Source organism: Chiloscyllium plagiosum, unplaced genomic scaffold (genome assembly GCF_037043375.1).
Source record: "Chiloscyllium plagiosum isolate Xiang-an unplaced genomic scaffold, Cpla_swu_hap1 HiC_scaffold_4, whole genome shotgun sequence".
Classification (NCBI taxonomy): Eukaryota; Metazoa; Chordata; class Chondrichthyes; order Orectolobiformes; family Hemiscylliidae; genus Chiloscyllium; species Chiloscyllium plagiosum.
In genome coordinates this window covers 14,899,767-14,922,455 of record NW_028270142.1, presented here as the reverse complement: position 1 = coordinate 14,922,455, position 22,689 = coordinate 14,899,767, and the positions used below count along the sequence as shown (strand labels likewise).

The 22,689-nt window shown below is 40.5% G+C and overlaps 1 protein-coding gene across 9 annotated transcripts in view; it reads right to left on the bottom strand.

Annotated features, from left to right (window-relative positions):
* LOC122549394 (hepatocyte nuclear factor 4-gamma-like) overlaps positions 1 to 22,689 on the bottom strand; it is a 142,047-nt gene that overhangs the window by 6,975 nt on the left and 112,383 nt on the right. For 7 of the 9 annotated variants that reach the window (XM_043689142.2, XM_087985977.1, XM_043689137.2 and 4 more), the window contains 6 exons: positions 20,678 to 20,772; positions 16,270 to 16,376; positions 12,917 to 13,075; positions 7,604 to 7,691; positions 7,316 to 7,468; positions 2,516 to 2,752 (listed from right to left, as the gene is read on the bottom strand). In XM_043689142.2, the coding sequence (XP_043545077.1) occupies positions 2,516 to 2,752; positions 7,316 to 7,468; positions 7,604 to 7,691; positions 12,917 to 13,075; positions 16,270 to 16,376; positions 20,678 to 20,772 (839 nt within the window). The remainder of the gene's footprint in view (positions 1 to 2,515; positions 2,753 to 7,315; positions 7,469 to 7,603; positions 7,692 to 12,916; positions 13,076 to 16,269; positions 16,377 to 20,677; positions 20,773 to 22,689) is intronic. The other 2 variants (XM_043689138.2, XM_043689141.2) reach the window with 1 other exon arrangement.

Sequence of the window (22,689 nt, the reverse complement as noted above, 5' to 3'; positions counted from 1 at the left end):
ACCCTCTGAAGAATAACCCACCTAAATCCATTCCCCTACAATCGTATATTTACCCCTAACTAAAGCACCTAACCTACACATCCCTGAACACTATGGGCAATTTAGCATGGCCAATTCACCTAACTGGCACATCTTTGGATTTTGGGAGGGAACCGGAGCACCCAGAGGAAACCCAAGTAGACACGGGGAGAATGTGCAAACTTCACACAGACAGTCACCCGAGGGTGGAGTCAAACCTGGATCCCTGGCGCTGTGAGGCAACAGTGCTAACCACTGAGCCACCGTGCAGCCCCTTACTTGCTATCTGTGCCATCACTTGACTGGCTGGTTCCACTGCATCGCAATCCTGTTTCTGTCTGTGCCTCAGTTCTGCAGTTGCTGAAACCCTCATCCTTGCCTTGTTACCTCTGGACATGACTGCTCAGTAACACATTTCTGGCTCATTGCTCATATTCTATTCTCTACACAACTTAAGACTTCAAACATCTGCTTCCAATGTCCAAACGCTTTTCACCTTTGCGTACTGACCTACACTGGATCCTGGTTTATCAATATCTCAGTATTAAATTTTTATCCTTCTTTTCTGACTGCTCTCTGCCTCTCCCCATCTATCCCCATCACCACCCACAATACCAGCAGTCCTCTAACTCAAACCTTTTAAACATCATTGTCTTTAACTGCTTTCACTATCAGTGGCTAGACCTGCAGGCTGCAAGCCCCAATTATTTTGGAGTTTCCTCCTTAAATACCTGAACCTCTTCAATTCTCCTTCCTCATCTGAGACATCCCCCAACACCTATCTCCTTGTCTTTTCTCACATGAAGTATTAATGTGGAGGAATCAAGCAACGATACAATGATTCATTACAACAAACAAAAGGTGTCATTGGAATACTTTAGCTTGATGGTGGTTGAATACACAGTAGTATTGGGAGAGGAATGGGAGAACGGTCAACTTCGGAACTCTGCCTTTGTTGGAAAACGATGGAAAAACTGACTGAGTGAAGCAGAGTGATTCAAGAATGGCCAATTTATGGAGCTTACCGTGTTCATTTATGCTCCAACAAACATAAAACAAACTGACCTTAATGGCCTGTCTCGATGATGATGAGTGGCAAGAAACTCAGTCGGGAGACGGATTAGCAAGGTTAAATCTCTTGGAATACAGGGCAAACTAGCCATTTGGATACAGAACTGGCTCAAAGGTAGAAGACAGAGGGCGGTGGTGGAGGGTTGTCTTTCAGACTGGAGGCCTGTGACCAGTGGAGTGCCACACGGATCGGTACTGGGCCCTCTACATTTTGTCATTTACATAAACGATTTGGATGTGAGCATAAGAGGTACAGTTAGTAAGTTTGCAGATGACACCAAAATTGGAGGTGTAGTGGACAGCGAAGAGGGTTACCTCAGATTACAACAGGATCTTGATCAGATGGGCCAATGGGCTGAGAAGTGGCAGATGGAGTTTAATTCAGATAAATGAGAGGTGCTGCATTTTGGGAAAGCAAATCTTAGCAGGACTTATACACTTAATGGTAAGGTCCTCGGGAGTGTTGCTGAGCAAAGGGACCTTGGAGTGCAGGTTCATTGCTCCTTGAAAGTGGAGTCGCAGGTAGATAGGATAGTGAAGAAGGTGTTTGGTATGCTTTCCTTTATTGCTCAGAGTATTGAGGACAGGAGTTGGGAGGTCATGTTGCGGCTGTACAGGACATTGGTTAGGCCACTGTTGGAATATTGTATGCAATTCTGGTCTCCTTCCTATTGGAAAGATGTTGTGAAACTTGAAAGGGTTCAGAAAAGATTTACAAGGATGTTGCCAGGGTTGGAGGATCTGAGCTACAGGTAGAGGCTGAACAGGCTGGGGCTGTTTTCCCTGGACCGTCGGAGGCTGAGGGGTGACCTTATAGAGGTTTACAAAATTATGAGGGGCAAAGTCTTTTCCCTGGGGTCGGGAGTCCAGAACTAGACAGCATAGAGTGAGAGGGAAAAGATATAAAAAAGACCTAAGGGGCAATTTTTTCATGCAGAGGGTGGTACGTGTATGGAATGAGCTGCCAGAGGAGGTGGTGGAGGCTGGTACAATTGCAACATTTAAGAGGCATTTGGATGGGTATATGAATAGGAAGGGTTTGGAGGGATATGGGCCGGGTGCTGGCAGGTGAGACTAGATTGGGTTGGGATATCTGGTCGGCATGGATGGGCTGGACCAAAGGGTCTGTTTCCATGCTGTACATCTCTCTGACTATGACTCTATGACTATGACTAAACCATCTAGGTGTTTGCTCAAACTACCACTGAGAATAGGGTGCAACTTCTGCCCACACCACTTCCTGTGGCTGTCCACCAAACGTCTGACAAAATCGCAGCGGCCAGCCATGAGAGCGTGGGTGGAATGTCCCAGCAACATTATACAAGTAAAAGACTAAAACAGGAAAACACAGGTGTCGTTTGAGTCTTACACAGGATTATTCAAAGTGTTGTCCAATTGGCTTTATCTGATATAAAATGAGATATACCTCCCAGCAGCATTTCTTGGAGCAAGTTGTCAATTTTAGCAAGTCCAAAAAGTTTGACAAATTGGATTTGTTCGATCATTTGCCAAGTTATACTTTGAAGAGTAGGTAACAGCAGTAGCAGCTCTCCAAATCGCCCTCGGGAATCATACTGTCGATCATTAATGTAATCTTCCAAACTAACTTGCACTTGGTAACGCATTGTCTTGATTTTTGATGGATTGTTTAAAGCCTTTGCATCTGCAGGAAATGAAAGCAAGATAAAATGAAATTTGGACACATATTCATCACTGGGGATTTTGAAGGCTCCAAACAACAGGGGTTACACAACTTGGATAGATGCTAAAGAAGGACATGCTGTCCAAAGGTAATTTAACTTTTATAGTGAGGATTTGTTGAGAAAAATATGGGTGGTGTAAAAGAAGTTTTATTATGTAACTCCCTCTGCAAATAATAAGTGATTGTCAACAAGGAACAGACGGAAGAGAAAGGGCTGTATGTGCATCTTTTCCCACCTGGCACACTCACCTATCTTACACAATTACTACTCTATCCATTCACTCATTTATCCACTCTCGTAACCAATAACATTCGCACTAGGTGTTTAAACTTACCATATGGCCGCTGGTGCCATTAAAAAGTGTCTTCCCCCAACTCTACTGCGATCCAATGGAAATGCTGCCCCTCACACTTTGGAACAGCTGGGTTCGGAAACACCCAACGATAAATATGGAGTGACGTTAATGCAGAACACAGAGCAACAATCCGGCACCAATTGCAAGAACTCCAGAGCAATGACTTATGTGAAGATACAGATTATAATGCATCCGTGTTTGCTGAGGACTCAAAGTTAGGTTGGAATAAAAGCTGACATGAGGTTACAGAGTCTGGAAAGAGATACAGACAGGTTCAATGAGTAGACAGCAAGATGGCAGTGGGAGTAGGGAAGTGTGAGGTTATGCACTTACGAATTGAGAATAGAAAAGACTAAAGACACATTTTTTTTAAAGATGAGAGAGACTAGACTACATGTGCAGAAGGAAATTTAAAAGGCAAATACAACAAGTAAACATATTGTTCTTTGTACAAGAGGATTGAAGGACGAGAATAAGGAAGTCTTGGTGCATTTGTACAGCACTTTGGTGAGACTATGCTAAGAATACTGTGCATAGTTTGTCTCCATATGCAAAACGGAGATAAATTTGAACTGGAAATGGTAAAATTTGAAGAAGTAACAAAGAGGATTGATGAGGGTAGAACAGTAGATGTGATCTCTATGGAATTCAGTAAGGCGCTCAACAAGATTCCCCATGGGAGACTGGTAAGCAAGGTTGGATCTCATGGAATACAGGGAGTACTAGCCATTTGGATACAGAACTAGCTCAAAGGTAGAAGACAGAGGGTGGTGGTAGAGGGTTGTTTTTCAGACTGGAGGTCTGTGACCAGTGGAGTACCACAAGGATCGGTGCTGGGTCAACGACTTTTCATCTTTTATATAAATGATTTGGATATGAGCATAAGAGGTATAGTTAGTAAGTTTGCAGATGACACCAAAATTGGAGGTGTAGTGGACAGCAAAGATTACAACGGGAACTTGATCAGATGGGCCAATGGGCCGAGGAGTGGCAGATGGAGTTTAATTTAGATAAATGTGAGGTTTTGCATTTTGGAAAAGAAACTCTTAGCAGGATTTATACACTTAATGATAAGGTCCTAGGGAGTGTTGCTGAACAAAGAGACCTTGGAGTGCATGTTCATAGATCCTTGAAAGTGGAAGTAGATAGGATAGTGAAGGTGGTGTTTGGCATGCTTTCCTTTATTGGTCAGAATATGGAGTACAGGGGTTGGGAGGTCATGTTGTGGCTGTACAGGACATTGGTTAAGCCACTGTTGGAATATTGCGTGCAATTCTGGTCTCCTTCCTATTGGAAAGATGTTGTGAAACTTGAAAGGGTTCAGAAAAGATTTACAAGGATGTTGCCAAGGTTGGAGGATTTGAGCTATAGGGAGAGGTTGAACAGGCTGGGGCTGTTTTCCCTGGAGCGTCGGAGGCTGAGGGGTGACCTTATAGAGGTTTATAAAATTAAGAGGGGCATGGATAGGATAAATAGACGAAGTCTTTTCCCTGGGGGAGTCCAGAACTAGAGGGCATAGTTATAGGGTGAGAGGGGAAAGATATAAAAGGGACCTAAGGGTCAGCTTTTTCACACAGAGGGTGGTACGTGGATGGAATGAGCTGCCAGAGTAAGTGGTGGAGGCTGGTACAATTGCAACATTTAAAAGGCATCTTGATGGGTATATGAATAGGAAGGGTTTGGAGGGATATGGGCCGGGTGCTGGCAGGGGGACTAGATTGGGTTGGGATATCTGGTCGGCATGGACAAGGTGGACCAAAGGGTCTGTTTCCGTGCTGTCCATCTCTATGACTCTATGGCTGACAAGATTTGTCGCGGAAATAAATTGACTGCCCTATGACAAGAGGCTGAGTGCTCTCTAAGGTTTAAAAGAATGAGAGCTATCTGATTGAAACACACAAATTTATGAAGAAGCTTCAGAGGCAACACAGAGGTTAGTTGGAATTTAGTTCCAAAAACATTAGAGAACTGGCAGAAGCTCCGTGTCTCTTCTCTCTGCAGGGGACATATTGCAGTGCCAGAGATGACCCATGCAAACCCTGTTAAAGCATTCAGGCACCATTAAGTTCTGCTGGATTAAGGGAGAATTGCATTTCCATAGCTCAAAAATGAGCTTAACAGCGATCCAACCGCTACTGAGCTGCATTTCAATGCTGGGATCCTCTCAGTCCACACCCCAACTAGGTTTAAATCAGCAAATTGCCTCTCCCACCCAATAATTTCCAGCTTACCCCCTCCCCCTACCATCATGATCATCATCAAACCCATTCCATCAGGCCCCATGATAACCAGTTAGAGGGAGTGGGTTGCTTGTGCAGTGGTAACATTGGTGGATTAGCAATCTGGAGGCTAGGCTCATGTTCCGAGGATTTAGATTCAAATCCATCACACGCGTGAACTATATGGATTATCTGGAAATGAAAGCTTGTTGCAGTAATGGTGACCATGAACTGATCATTGAATGTCATAAACCCATCTCATCCATTAAAGTCCTTCAGGGAAATAGTCTGCTATCCTTGCCCAGTTTGCCCGACATGTGATTCCAGATCCTGAGCAATACGGTTGACTCTCACCATCCCTGTACAATGGCTAGGAGAAAGTGAGGACTGCAGATGCTGGAGATCAGAGCTGAAAAATGTGTTGCTGGAAAAGCACAGCAGGTCAGGCAGCATCCAAGGAGCAGGAGAATCGACGTTTCGGGCATAAGCCCTTCTTCAGGAATGTACAATGGCTATACAAGCTACACATCCCTATACAAGAAGTCAATCAGTCAAGGCAATGAAGGATGAAGAACGAATGCTGGGCAAACCTGACAGCAATAACAACAAGTAACTCGCAGCTTTCCTCATGGTGAATCTAAAACATGAGGGCAGAGTTTCTTTATACATTCACAGGATGAGGGCTTTGCTGGCTAGGCAGCATTTATTGCCCATCCCTAACTGCCCAGAGGGCAATTAAGTGTCAACTACATTGCAGTGGGTCTGGAGTCACATGAAGGCCAGACCAGGTAAGGATGGCAGATTCCTTCCCTGAAGGACATTAGTGGACCAGATGGGTTTTACCAACAATCAACAATAGCTTCATGGTCATCATTAGATCCTTAAATCCAAATGTTTTTATTGAATTCAAACTGCACCATCTGCCATGGTGGGATTTGAACCTGGGTCCCCAGAATATTAGCTGAGTTTCTGGATTAACCATTTAGTGATAAAACCACCAGGCCATTGCCTGCACATGGTCATTTATGAAAAGAAGCTTTATTCATATAGTGATAATGTGTACATCTACTTCACTTCATCTTAACATAGCTCCTAAAGGATATTGGTTGTGATGGCATGGAGGATGTAAGGGAAAAAGGTACTGAGTGGTGGGCATGAGCTGGCATGAGCTGACATTAATTTACCATGGTGATTGTGAAGGCCAATGGGGTGGGTAGGGACAGAGGGTGGCATGGGGCATGAAGAATGGTGGAGGTAGGTGAAGCGGGGGTGAGGCTTTGGGCCTAAGATTCAAGGTAGCAGCGGAGACTCCAACCTGCATTGGCCTCCCACCTGCCCCATCCCCAACACAAAAAAAATGGAAATCAAACCTGATGGGACACTTCATAAAAACCGAAAAGACTGTGGATGCTGTAAATCAAACACAAGACCACAAACTGCTGGAAAGAAATCCATGGACAGAAGTCTGGGTGAATGTTTCGGTTGAGTGAGCCAGCTCAGGGTGCTGCCAGACCCGCTGAGCTTTTCCAGCAGTTTCTGATGGGACACTTCCTCATTTCGAAACATTTCCATCACTTCCAAACTCAGGCTTAGGAAATAAAATCTGACAAATCATAACAGAGATCATCTGACAAAATCACACTCCTAATGCAGAGCCTGGTTTGGTGTGAGCATGTACGGGGAATTCAGGCATGGGGAGGGCTTATCGAATTTCCTCCTTTGGGTTCCGTACAGATAAGCTCCCCATCAGGAGTGTCAACTTGAACAAGAAAAATTCTCATGACTGAGGAAACAGTTTCATTGCCAAAAGGTAGTGAAGCAATTCAAACCTCACCTTCAGGCATATGGAATTTATAATGACTATTTGCTACTTCCAGCAGAAGACACAATGTTTTGTCACATTGATGTAATGCTGAACATTGTTTCTGATGTGAAACTCTGGTACTGACCTGGATCAAAGAAAACAATTGCTTTCAAACAGGCATATTCATTGTCATCGATCTGAATTTCTTGGAAAGGCTGCACCAACTCATCCAAAATCCTATTTGCCACGCGACTAATTTCTATTTCCGGACTGTTGCGGTGTATGGCATAATCATTCCCTGTTGAAAACAGCATTACCAATTTGCATTTAATTCTTTTAAAATAGGATTTACTCATTATAATTGTACTTGTTGTATGTAAAGTACATATTTTAAAAGCTTTCCATCAGAAACATGAATGTCAGGAATTTTTACCTAGTAATAGGACATCCTTGTATAACATGGATCGTTTTGCCACTCCAAGTAGTAAGTGTTCCCCAGCATGTGCTCTTAACAAAGCAACCTGATGCACAAGATAGATAAGGAAGTTAAAACTATGTTATGTATAACCAATAAGTAATTTCTAAACCCATATAATGCCAATTGTAAATAGCATCACTACCCTTGTTTAATCAAGGTTCTATGTTTCAGTTTGATTCTGTGACCACCATTCTCACCCCCATCGTCAAACTTAAAACTAACCATGAAGCCAAAATTATCAAGGCACTAAGAAATTTTGAGTGGCTTTTTTGTCAAAACCAAATTAATATTTATGATGTTAGTCAGTACGCAACACAATGGGTTTACTTAAAAACAATTAGTTAAAAATAATTAATGGCTCTTTCTTAATCTATCTATAAATTCATGGTGTCAGCAAGACTTATTATGCTTCGTTGGCAAGATTTGGGTCCCACAAATAATATTTCAATTTTAAAATGGTGCCAAGCTAAAAAGAATGTATGACAGGACATTGTAAATCAAGTCAACCCAATTGCTGTTCTTTAAACTTGCAATTAAGACCAGGTCCAAAATAAATATCAAGTTGAAATCACTCCAGTTGGTCAATTCATGGTTCAACTAATTAAAAAAAATGATTTTGTTCAATTTAAATTATTTCAGGTTTGGCCATCTTGACTTTGATGCTCTGCACACTATTGCAATGTCACTTATCCTCTTTATCCTTGTTGGCTCTTCTGCTCCAGATTATGTACCACCCACAAATGGAAGAAGGAGATCAATGATCTTCCATGAACCCATTGCTATCTCAATCTTGGTCAGGGATGAGAATTACATTGAGTTGGCCTCTGGGAAAATCCCACAATAACAAAAATAATGGGTCCCTAGTCCAAGCACTGTCTTGGAACACTACGATTGAGACATCAAAGGCAATGAACCAGGAAGGTATACTGCTTTTGCAGAAAGGTTGCTGCATTGACATGAAAAGTCAGAGGATAGTATTTTTCATGGGAAAGCCACAAATGCCCCTGTCTTGATGTGATATTTGTTTGTAGCTTGTATCTACTGGAGAGTATCAAATTCTTGGCAGACATTTTTCCTCTAACCCAGATTTTTGTTAGGTTTCTCAAGGTAGGATAGCCTTTTTATTGTTTCTGATAAAGAACTAAGGAATACTTTGTCCAGAGATTTAGGTGATGGTCAGAAGCTAATCAGTTTCCGAATTGTACATTGACTTCCAGGTGTTAAAGAAATCGGTTGAGAGATTAATGACTTATCAGAGATTTGTACTGGTCAGTGGAATGGGTTTTACAAATTCCCAAGTGAAAATTGAATCCTTAAAAATCATGAATTTTCAGAACTGTGGTTAATTTATCATTCTAATAAGAGAGACTGTGGTGTTATGGTGCTAGTAATAATCTGCAGGATCAGACGAATACTTTGAGGGCATAGATTCAAATCCCAACAGAGCAGGTGAACTTTAATGCAAGTTATAAATCTGGAATCAAAAGTTACTTTTAGTAATGGCCATGGAACTATTATAGATTGTTATAACAACCCATCTAACATCCTTTAGCGATAGAAATCTACCATTTTCACCTGGTCTGACCTACATATGACAAGAAGTGAAAGCCTGATCAGCATGGAATAATGAAAAAAGCATTGGTAATCAAAATAGCTTTCAAAGCATCTTTTGGGATAAGTTAATAAAATTCTACTAATAGCCTTATTAAAGACACTTCCTTATTAAAGACACAAAAACAAAAATTGCTGGAGAAGCTCAATAGGTCTGGAAACATCTGTGGGGAGAAAGGGTTAATGTTTCGAGTCACCAGATTCAAGCATTAACTCTGCTTTCTCTCTAGGATGCAGCCAGACCTGCTGAGTTTCTCCAGCAATTTCTGTTTTTGTTTCAGATCTCCAGCATCTGCAGCTCTTTGTTTTATTTCCTTATTAAAGATTCCTTCCTTGGGTAATATATGTTTATCAAAAATGTATTGTTGTAATAATAAGGGCTCAGTTGCTACAAAGGTTTCATTTCTATTTTCAATCAACTGCATATGTATATGCTTATGAGAAGCACAAATCGGGTGGACACTGAGAGGTTTTATCCCAGGATGGAAAAAGAGGTGGGTCTAAATAAGGATTAGGAATCGACACGGGTTAGCTGGGCCAAAAGGGCCAGTTCATGTGCTGGATTGTATTGAATTGCATTATATCCGATTTTTGATGGATTGCAAACAAATATCATGGGTACTTTACAACTAGCAAATCTGTTCAGCAGTTAGGAGCATGAACCACACCTGACCTCTCACCCACCTTTCCCAAATACCCTGGGCTAAAATTACTAAAAGTCAGCTTTGGCATTCTGGCATCTCAGTGTCAAAGCATAGAGCATGCATTGAGTACATTTGCACAATGAATCATCCAAGAACTCACTAATAATCTTCTAAAATAAAAAAAACATTTTGTATTTAAGGAAAGGTGAAGGTATACATTTATGCAGTATTCCACTACAGTCCAGGCTTCTGTCTTCTTGCTGGCATCAGCCATTTGTTATGAAGACATTTCAAATTTAGTGAGTGTGGAAATGAATTTGAAGGATTGCCTGAATTGTATTTTCTTTTAACAAAAAAACACAATGAAAAGACACATTGGAAATATTCTTTAAACAAGGCATTTCTTGGAAACTACATGGTTCCAATTAATTGCTGGCCTTGATTGCTTGGACTGACTTCAGTTAAAATTATTGACTGTTTTACAACTGAGTCTTATAGTTGTTCTATTTCAACAGTGTTCTCAGACTTGGAGCTTGTTTTTAGGTTTCAGTTGGGAAAAGCTTGCTATAAAACACGTTTGTGTCTCCTACAACGGAAACACTTTTGCTGTGAGCTCATTGTGCTCTTCTGGAAGAATGACTGAAAAAGCTTCTCCGCAGTATATTTCCCAAGCAAGCTGTACCGGCCCACAGACGAGACAATTATGTGTGATTACTTACTTGCCCACACATGCTAGGTTATTAGATTGACAAACTTTGGTTCTTTCAACTTGATTTGGTTTGTCACATGTACTGAGATGCAGTAGAAAGTATTGTGTTGCGTGCTAACCAGACAAATCATACCCGACATAAGTACACCAAGGTGTATCGAATACAGAATACAGAGTTAGAGCTACAGAGCAAGATCAACTCTACTATAGGAGAGGACCATACATACGTTTGCTAACAGTGGGGAAAAAGCTGTTCTTAAATCTGTCGGTACGTGTTTTCAAACTTTTCAACATCTTATCTTCATTGCCTTTAAGATTAACCACCATTTTTCAGAAAGTGTTCTTCTTTAATAAAGCATATCATTGCAGTGACAAATCTCTTCTTTTCCTACTAGGAGGTGTTTGGGTTTTCGGTTATTTAAGAGGGGTAAACATTTATCTTTTCATACCACAAATTGCGTACGCCCGTCAATTCTGCATCTTCAGAGAAACCTGGATGATGTATCTTTGCATTCCAATACAGAAAATGCATATGATTGCCCATACTTAGACTCTGGTTAAAGTAGTTTTGTTTTATGTTGAAACCTTTGGAGTAGTGGGACTACAGCAACAATTCACTCCTCCCATCTGGACTGCAATGCGTGTTAAGAGTGACACTGTATGAGTGATTATAATTTTCATAAGAGCATGCTTATTCAAGTAAACATTTTAAGGCTTATTTATGTGTGTAAGAAATAAAGCACATAAGTGAAACAATTGTTTCCACAAAGGATTAATCTTTTTGCATCAATCCTTTTTTTTTATTAAATAGCAACTTTGGCAAAGTACGAATGATTTTATCTTCTATCAACACAGCTCCCGAGTGATGCCCATGGTCAATACTAGGTGGGTTGGCAATGAGTTCGAACGGGTAAAGGGTGGGACTGGGATGATATGAGCTATCAATGTTTTGGTATTGGGATTATAAAGGGCCATGGGGATGTTTGAGGGCACACAGTGGCATGGACGTTTGCATGACAATGGGGAATGGGGAAAGGGACATGGGCTATCACACTGGGTACAAGTGGATACACAGCCTTAAATTACATTGTAGAAAGAAAGAGAGTAAAATGAGAGAGAAGATAAAAACAGGAAGAATTTTTTGTATTATGATCTTTATTTTTAAACTGTAATCATATTGCAAGAGTCCCCAAGCACTACTTCACTGACAATAAAGTGATTTTGAATTTCCTGGGGTGGGAAAAGGCACTACATAAAGACAGAGCCTTCTTCTTATAATCACAAAAGTTTTGGATGTAGGTTTGCTCGCTGAGCTGAAAGGTTAATTTCCAGATGTTTTGTTACCTTACTAGGTAACATCTTCAGTGGACCTCATGTGAAGTATTACATAAGTATCACTGCAACACTTATTTTTGACCATACATTAGCTCCCTCACAGAAGAACACTGCATCCAGTTTGAATCTTCAGATCCCACAATTATGCCACTCCATCTTCGAACAGCTTAAGCCTGAGTTCTTATAGCAGAGTCTCGAGAATTTAACTAAATGTAACTTTGGCTGAACTTCGAATAGAACCATTTCTTTACCTGCCCAAACATTTTGATGAAAATTTTCAGGAAAGAGGGAATAAAATTGTAAATAAATTTATGGTTCAGCTGCTGAATAGCAACCGATAACATTTTCTACCCTCGGTGGAGTTGTCATACCATAGGCATATCATACATACATTTGAGAACAGGGTTACTAGTTAATTTGATCAGTCAGAATTTACTCAGATTTGCATTACTGTTGACTCAGGTAGTGGCCAAATGTCCTTCAAATGTAGGGAGGATAACAATTTCCAACTCAAACATTGCTGATGCATCATCATCTTGGAAAAACACCCCACTTCGCAAATTTACAATATTAAGAAAATCTTCCCTATTTCACTTTTCAAAATAGTAACTAGTGATTTATAGTTTGCAAATAGACTGGGGGTAATTTCGAAACATACCAAGATGGTGGAAGCAGTCAATGACTTAAAAAAGAAATTGGAAGGGCACTTGAGGGAAATACACTGGCAGGAATATGGGGATAGAGTCAGACAATGAGACTGAATTGTTCTACAGAGAATCAGAATGGATTTGATCAGCTGAATAGTCTGCTTCAATTCTGCAACGACTTTATTACAATAATTTCATATGCATGGATATATGCACACATTGATGTATGAGTGCAAATATATATCAAATGTGCACTCAGTTCAGTTGATATAAATCTTTCCAGTTCAAAGTTACATGACTTTTGAAAATATTCATACATCACCTGATCATCTAATGGCAGTTCACAGAAAGCTGGAATATATTTTGCCCATTCCACCAAAACCAGCAACTGTTCCTTCATTGACTCGCAGACGTCGCTAATACTGGCAATTTTCTTTGTGGTGATATCTGTGCTTGCTGCCGAAACCGAGAGGGAGATCTGCTGAGAAACAAGACCAGGTCCAAATTAAATTACAGCTCAGGAAACGTTAATTGTTTTCACAAGCAGTTGCCGTTCCCAGAACACGATCCAAAGAAGCATTCATGCAGATAATTAAAAAATCAAATGAGATTATTTTTGCTTCGCTTGTGACTAATGTCAATGGAAATCGTCAGCCTGGTGTTTGTCCAACAGCAATAAGATTTTATAAGGATCTGCAAACGGGTTTCTAAGTTCAAAAAAGATTCATGTTTTAGTAGCACGATGCCACTGAAAAATAAAATATGGAGCCAAAAGAACTCAGTCATCCAGAAAAAAAAGTGTTTTGTTTGTAAAGAATGTTATAAAACCATACCTTGCAAAGTCTTTGAAAGTTAATTGACTTCTTTGGAACGTTTAACACTGAGCTCTGATTCCCCATTTTTTACATGTAGTCTATTAAAAGGATTCCTTGTTTTTTTTTTGCTGTAAATGTGTTTTTATTTGTTTGTGTTGTTAATAAACAATTCTCATGTTGCATATTAATTGAATGCACCTATTCTTTCCTTGCCATGGTAAAAGCCAAACGTCTGATTTCAGTCAAATTATGTTGAGAAAATTCATTTTCTAGCTTCAAAAGGTAAAACCAAAATTAGGATCATGGGGATGGGGGATATCATGGTTAAACATTTCATGATACATTAACAATGATAAACTTACACTGTAGCTTCAGTGATCATCACACAAATGTATTGCTATAAAAGTTACTGTTTACACTGCCAACTTTAAACCAGCAAAAACACAACCATAGTGGTATTCTGTCCTCAGACTGCACTAGAATATGTAGGTCAAACTGAAATTTGATTACTTTTTTGCTTTGGGAACATAATTTGTGCAGATTAAAAACGTTGTGTGTAAATGCCTAACTGTGCCTTTCTCCGAGTGAGAAAAGAGCTTCATGTGGAGTTTTGCGTTCTGAGGCAGTCACTCTGCGCTGCTCTGTCACTAATGATAGCTGAGAATGTGTTGTTGGAAAAGCGCAGCAGGTCAGGCAGCATCCAAGGAACAGGAGAATCGACGTTTCGGGCATAAGCCCTTCTTCATTCCTGTCATCAACCTGCCATAATTGATCGTGTTAAAAATCACACAACACCAGGTGATGAATGATTGGCACTCTGAAAGCTAGTGTGCTTCCAATTAAACCTGACGGACTATAACCTGGTGTTGTGTGATTTTTAACTTTGTACACCCCAGTCTGACACCAGCATCTCCAAATCATAATTGACCCTGGTTTTGATGTGGTTACAATGACAAAATTGTCAATGTTCAGTGTCATTACTCAAGTGAAACTGTCAGTAACTTCAGAGTCTAGATGTGGAAGTCTAGAATGCACTCTCTTTATTTTTCTAGAGGCAATGCAGAGGTCTTGCCAGCTGGCAATCAATGGGAAATCTACGAATTGACAAAATCTTGCACAGCAGTGCTGTTAGTAACACTAAAACCCCTCGTCAAAAACTACATGTTGAATGAAGGTGTAATTGAGTTTTTAGTGGCCTATTAACTTCATAATTACTGTTAAACAGCTTCACTGACTCTGAAAAGCAAATTTTATATTTGTCGTGCATTAAATTTCTCCATAATGATTAAAATCATATGTAGCTGAATTGTTTTTCTTTATTTTAACTTCAATGTTAATCCAATCATCATTAATTTTTTTTCCCTAAAAACTAAGGTAAAATTGAAGGTTCGGAGTTGATTTTAATTGACTGATTCGCTGTGTAGGAATACTCTAATGTGATTGGCTGCCTGAGTAATATCAATGCTGTTGCATATCAGGAAATCCCCTTAACTTGATTGAACTGCAAATAGGAAAGATAAAGCCCACACCATAGAAATTTGATCTTGTGGACAGCTTTCTTTTGAGGATTCTTGCTTCACAGCTTAATCCAAACTCCAGGTGAATATAAGCATCCCTGATTCTAACCATCAAAAGCATTGGATAGCGACAATGACCAATTAAATAGCCTAAAAGGTCTGTCCCAGAAGGACAGAAGTCCCACACTCACCCTATTAAGGCAGCTGCCGAGTTATTATTGCTGTGGGGTGGCTGGATTTAACGTTGACGAGATAATGACCAACTTTTGCCCTGAGGTGTGGTGGGAAAGAAGGGATCCTGTTGTAACATTTGCCCAAGTGTCTTTCAACACTCATTAGCAGCGTCAGCCTACGTTTTCTTCCAAGTTGAAAAAAAAGGGGATGTGAAAGACTCCCGATCGCGACACTTCAACAGACTGCCCTTCAGGAGAGTTGACATCTCTTCCATCAGTTATGACAGCCAAACTGAGGGTTAGGCTTCATTAACGAGTCAAAACGGAGTTTAAGTTGAATCGACCTGCTGATTTCAGGTTTCCTGCTTGAGTGACTCATGCCCTGCACCTTTCCCCAACCAGCAACAATTGGATCAGTTGGAAAAATCATTTTAACAAGAAGAAGGTCTGCGTGAATCTTCCCAAAATTGGGAAGACTTAGACTTTAACATCTCTCCATGCAATTTCTTTCACAGGATGCTGGTCTATTCAAAAAATTAAGAGATCAAACTTCAAAGCAAATTTTGACTTGAAAAATTCTATTTAAAATTATAATTAATTAAGTGGCAACACTTTTCACAAAGGTTATTTTCGTCAGCCATTGTTGAAAGTGTAACAGTAATTCTGTATTTATTCATTCACAGGATGAGGGCATTACCAGCTAGGCCAGCACTTATTGCCCATCCCTAATTGCTCAGAGGGAAATTAAGAGTCAATCACATTGGGTCTGGGGTCACACATAGGTCAGACCAGGTGATGATGGTAGTTTCCTTCCCTCAAGGACTCCAGTGAACCAGACAGGCTTTTTCCTGACAATCAATTCATGGTCATCATTAAACTCCTGATTCCAGATTTTTAGTGATTTCAAATCCGGCCATCTACTGTGGTAGGATTTGAACCCGGGTCACCGGGACAATACCTGGATCTCTAATTAACCATCCAATGATTAACCATTAAGAATACCACTGAGCCATCGCCTCCCTTGTATCACAGCTGATCCTCAGCAATATTATGATGGCCAATCCAAAACAAGCCCTAGAAAAAAATTGTGGAGACTTGTCTAGCCCAAGGGATGGAACTTGACAATGGGAGGTAAAGGTAAGTTAGTTTTTGTACACGTGTCTGCTCTACCTGATGAGATAGAAGTTCAGCTTGAGCCAGTGTGGCGATCGAAGGTGAGCTGCAGCTTTCATAGTTGTTCCGTCTGTTACTTATTCGATCTCGCTCATTCTGTACAGCTGGGGGAGAAATATTATTTTAATTATGCAGCAAATAAACTTTCTGAAATCAAGGATATCTTTAAACAGATGGCTGAGTAACAAAAACCTGTTCTGAAGCCAAGCTAATGAAGCTTCATCTCCCAGGTAGCTTGAGAGTTGTTAATATGGAGCGCTATCTTTTTACATAGATAATAAGTACAATTATTTGCTGCATTAGCTCTGAAGGTGTTTTAATTAACCACATTTATTATTCCTCTCTGTGGGTCATAATATTCATTTTGTTGTTTATTTACATTAACATGCATTCAAGCTTAAAACATGGTTTGATGTCAAGTTTGATAGATCTCTGTATCTGTTCTGTTAAAACTTTGGGCAGAATATCTATTCAAGCAATATTGCTAAGCTACTCGTCATTATAACATTATGATGGTATTTCAGCAGCAGCAATAAAGGAGATAAATTATCCTATTAAGAACTGAATATTCTTAACTTGTGAGTATGGCATAAGAAGAATGTTAAATGTAACAAGCCTCATTGAATAAATAACCTTGAGTCTAGCCCTTCATTGAGATGAGAACCTACCTGGTGCAGGAATAAAACAGTGTGTGCTCTACACCTTACCTTCCCTTTAACAATCTCATTGAGACTGAAACAGATGAGGCTACCTCTGTGCCAATGTATTCAAACAACAATGTTCCTTTTGAGATATAAAAGCACTTACAGCAAATCAGCATCAGCATCGATCTGAAAACTTTGGTAAATGGGTAAGAAGTAGTGAAGATCAATTCACCAATTAACCAGTTTGCAGAAAATCAACTAGACTGCTTGATCAAACTAATGACAAAATTAAAGCCAGGTTATATTCATAACTCATGATTTGTCTTCTTTTCAAATTGTATAAGAGCTCACATTATTTTCCATTTTGATACAATTTTTCAAACATAAAATTCATTTTACAGAATTGTTGAATTCAATCTATTTTTTTTTCAAATTCTTAGTGATCCAACTGCACAATCTTGGTTTTCAGTATTTGAAGTTCAATAAAGAGCTTCACTGATCAGAATTTATGGCAGCTATTTATACCAGTGTATAAATACCTATATTGACCAATATTTTTCAACCTAGCATAGTTGCATTTGCCCTCAAATCCAGTGTTATTGCCCAGACTGGATTGAGTAACTTCAGAAAATCTTCCGGTATTAACTATTTAGCTTCTTATTAATTCATGGGATGAGGACATCACTGGCTCTGCCAGCGTTTTATTGCCCATCCCTAGATGCCCTCGAGAAAGTGGTTGGTGACCTGCATTCTTGAACCATTACAGTCTATTTACTCTAGGTGCACCTACAATGTCAATAGGGTTGGGACTTCCAATATTTTGACTCTGACACTAAATGAATAGTGAGGTATTTCCCAATCAGGAGGGTGAGTGGCTTGGATGGGATCTTGCAGGTGGTGGTGTTCCTGAGTATCTCCATCCTTTGTATTTTTACTTGGCATTTGTTGTGGGTTTGTAGGTGTTGTCTAAGGAGCCTTGCTGAATTTCTGCAGTGTAGATGCTTCTAGTCAGTGTTGGTGGTGGAGGGAGTGGATGTGGTGCCAATCAATCAGGTTGTTTTATCCTGGACGATGTCAAGCTTCTTGAGAGATGTTGGAGCTGCACTTATCCAGGGAAATAAGAGGTATTCCATCACACTTCTGATTTATGCCTCATAGATGTTGGATGGACTTTGGGAGTCAGGAGGTGAGATGCTCACTACAGGGTATTCCTAGCGTCTAATGTGCTTTTACTATTTTTATAAGGCCAGTCTAATTCAGTTTCTAGTCACTGGTAACCCCTAGGATATTGATAATAGAAGATTTCATTAAAGCAATTTCAATGAATGTCAGGTGGTGATTGACATGACACTTGTCATTGCCTGATACCCACGTGACTCACAATGCTACTTGCTACTTATCAGTCCAAGCCTGGATATTGTCCATATCTTGTTGCATTTGAACAAGGAGCACTTCAGTCTCTGAGGAGTCGCAAAACAGTGCTGAACGTTATGCAATCATCAGTGAACATCCCCACGTCTGACATTATGATTGAGGGAACATGTTTATTCTGAAGCTGAAGATAGTTAGGCCCAGGAAACCACTTGAGGAACTTGTGCAGAGATGTCCTGGAGCTGAGATGACTGACCTCCAACAACCATAACCACCTTTTTTTGTAGCAGGAATGCCAGAACAAGGAATTGATCAGTTCAGTGTAATTAGTAGATGCAGCCTGCAAATAACATGTAATATTGTGTGTGTAATCTTGTTGATTCATCGTTGAAAGGAACTGATCACATTATATTTTTAAGCCCTAACAAACAAGTTTTGAAGACTGATGAAAAGTTATTTATAAGTCTCAAGAATTGCAAACCCTTTCCAGGCAGGAATTGTCAGGAATCAACGCGCATGCTCCACCATGCTTTGGCATTCATGGCCAGATGACTGGGACAAGCCAGGATTGGCTACAGCCAAGCTCCATATTACAATGCACCTGCCAGATGATTGACAGCCTCATTGGAATGGGTCAGTGGCAAAGCATCAACCAGTTTCCTGTATTCTACCTGGCGCTGCATTTAGGCCAAGTCAGATGGGATTCAGGGAGGTTCACCAACTTTCTGGATCAGCTGTTTCTGAAGTTCTGGAAATAGCAGAGGCTGGAGATTGATCAACTCTTCCATTTTTTAGAATGATTACCACTGCCAGCTGCACCAGGCAACCTACCAGGGTCAGATTTACAGAATTGGAGATAGGTGGCTCAAGCAATAAGTGCCACCCCAGAACTGAGGAAGAGTGGTGCAATATGCTCCATGTCTTCATGCTGTGTGCTCCATGTGTGCTGGCAAAGCAACACACTGGGGAATTACCCTTTACCATCCTGCTCATGCTGAGCTTGATCACACTTGCTAATTTATTCAAGTAACATTTGTGTAACTCATTCTTTACAATTCTGATTAGTTAAGGGGTAGGCCTCAATGGCTTGCAATATGGATCAATTGAAAGCTAAATACTGCAGATTGAAAATGAATCATAGAATTCCTACAGTGTGGAAACAGGCCATTCGGCCCAACAAGCTGCACCAATCCTCTGACAAGTAACCCACCCAGATCATTTCTATTCCCTATTATTTTATATTTACCCCAACAAATGCACGTAACCAACATATCCCTCAACACTTTGAACAATTTAGCATAGCCAATTCACCTAAACTGCCCGTCTTTGGATTGTAGGAGGAAGCCCACGCAGACTCGGGGAAAATGTGCAAGAGCCACACAGACTGTCACCCGAGGCTGGAATCAAACCCAGATCCCTGGTGCTGTAAGGCAGCAGTGCTGACCACTGAGCCACCATGCTGCCCCAGACGCTAGAGACACACAGCTGGACTGGCAAAACCAGTGGTTAATCTTCAGAGCAATACAGACCCGAGCTTCCAAAGTGTTCTTTAATTCCTGAAACTCAAGGGTTCATGCAGTAATTTTATAGATTCTTTCCTTTTATCACAAATCTGCAATGTATGTGGCACTGGAGAAACAAGGTGAAAATCACGATACTGAATAACCAAAGCCATCCAGTCAGGAGCACGTTTGATTTACCTTCTATGTCCTTTGTAGAGGTTTAGGAGTCTCAATGGCACAGCAAGATGGCTTTGTGGTTAGCAATGCTACCTCATTGTGCTAGGAACCTGGGTGCAATTCCAGCCTGAGCTAACTGTCTATGTGGAGCTTGCACATTCTCCCTGTGTCTGTGTGGGTTTCCTCCACTATTTAAAGATGTGCAGGTTAGGTCGATTGGCTATGCTAAATTGCTAATTGAATGCAGGGTAGTTGACTAGTCATGGAGTGGGATGCTTTTCAAATGGTCAGAAGACTTGATGGGCTGAATAGCCTGCTTCCATAGCCTGCAGGGATGCAATGAGTGAAGTTGCAGATTCTCTTTCCTTTTAAATTTGCTGCTGTGCACAAGTGCACTCTAAGCATAGAGGGTACAAAGTAATAAAAAGTGATAAATGATACAGTGAACCCAGAATTGACTGATGCGAAAGTCGAGCACTGTTCTTCCCTCAACTGCTTGCTACTATCCTGAATTTGATTTCTGCAGGCTGGATGGAAGTTTCCAGGTCTCGCTGCTAACAATGGGAACATTGGCACAAGACACAGAAACACAAGAGTATTGCCCTCTACAGGCCATCAGGAGGCATTAGTATTTTTACTTAAATGTGCAACAGTGGAGCAAGTCATTTCTGACACACCAGGCCACCCGATACACCTCATCATTGTTCTTACCTTCTTTCTTCATGCCAGCTCGAAAACATTTCTTCAATCTGCAATATCTGCATTGGTTCCTCTTGTCTTTGTCAACGACACATTGCCGATTAAATCTGCAGGGTCAAAATGGCAAATTCATAACTAACTTTGAACCATCACATGCAGTCAGGATTGTTATTCACACTTCTAAAAGATCTATTTTGAAACTTAGAAAGAAAAATGTTAAGTTTCTCTTTATTTTTAAACACATCACTGACAACACGATTGAGAGGCGATATTGTAGTGGTTTTTAAATCATGAGGGGTATAGATAAGGAGAATGGCAGGTGTATTTTCCACAGGGTGTGGAATTTCAAGATTAGGATGCATATTTTTAAGGTGAGAGGAGAAAGATTTTATAAAAGCTTGAGGGGCAATTGTTTTTACACAGTGTGGAGAAAGTGGTGGCTGCGGGTACAGCTATCACATTTTTAAAAATATTTCGATAAATACATGATTAAGAAAGGTTTGGAGGTTTATGGACCAAGCACAGGTAGATCAGACTAGTTTGGGATTACGGTCGGTGTGGAGTGATTGGACCAAAGGGTCTGTTTCCATGCTGTATGCAGTTAAAAATCACACAACACCAGGTTATAATCCTAAAGGTTTATTTGAATGTCCAAGCTTTCGGAGCGTTGCTTGTTCATCAGGTAGCTAATGGGGCAGGATCATATGATGCAGAATGCATAAGTAAAAGATCAAAGTGTCATACAACTGATGTGATGCATCAGACAAACCTATATGGCTGTTAAGTCTTTAATCACTTAGAATGGAGATGTACATTTTGATTGAGTAATATATAAATGACAGAATTTCTTTCAAGTCACTGACCCAAGATAACTTGAGGTTTTATCAGTGGATTAAAAAAGGTGACATCTCAGTTCAGACAATGCATTAAAAGGTGTGAGGTTAGAGTCTGTCTGTATCCCAACCTGGAGTCAGACTGGTTTTATTTTCAAAGTAGGAATTTACAAAATGTCACACTCACTGACTGCCTACAGACTGTGTGCTTTTTGACTCCATGTTGTCTGACTCTGTAACTGCAATGGACAAACATATGAGAATAATGGTTGTCCCTGATTAAGTTTAAAAAAAAATAACATGACAGTCTGTGGCAAGAGTACTCCATGTGATCTAAAAGACTTTGAGGAAATAGTGGATAGAACACAGAACATAGAACAACATCGGCCCACGATGTTGCACCGACCTGTGAACTATTCTCAGCTTGCCCCCCAACACTATCCCAAAATTATCCATGTGCTTATCTAAGGAATGTTTAAATCTCCCTAATGTGGCTGAGTTGACTACATTAGTAGGTAGGGCATTCCACGCTCATGCCACTCGGAGTAAAGAACCTGCCTCTGACATCTGTCTTAAATCTATCACCCCTCAATTTGTAATTATGCCCCCTCGTACAGGCTGACGTCATCATCCTGGGAAAAAGACTTTCACTGTCTACCCTATCTAATCCTCTGATTATCTTGTATGTCTCTATCAAATGCCCTCTTAGCCTTCTTCTTGCCAATGAGAACAGGTTTACATCTCACAGACTTTCCCTCCAGACCAGGCAGCATTCTGGTAAATCTCCTCTGCACCTTTTCCAATGCTTGCACATCATTCCTGTAATGGGGCGACCAGAACTGTACACAATATTCCAAGTGTGGCAGCACCAGCGCTTTGTATAGTTGCAGCATGATATTGCGACTCCGGAACTCAATCCCTCTACGAATGAAACCTAACACACGATATGTCTTCTTAACAGCACTATCCACCTGGGTGGCAACTTTCAGGAATCTATGTACATGGATTCCAAGATCCCGCTGCACAGCCACACTACCAAGAGTATTTCCATCGACCCAGTACTCTGCCTTCCTGTTATTCATCCCAAAGTGCATCACCTCACATTTAGCTACATTGAACTCCATTTGCCACCTCTCAGCCAAATTCTACAGTTTATCCAAGTTCCCTGAAACCTGTAACATGCTTCCAAAC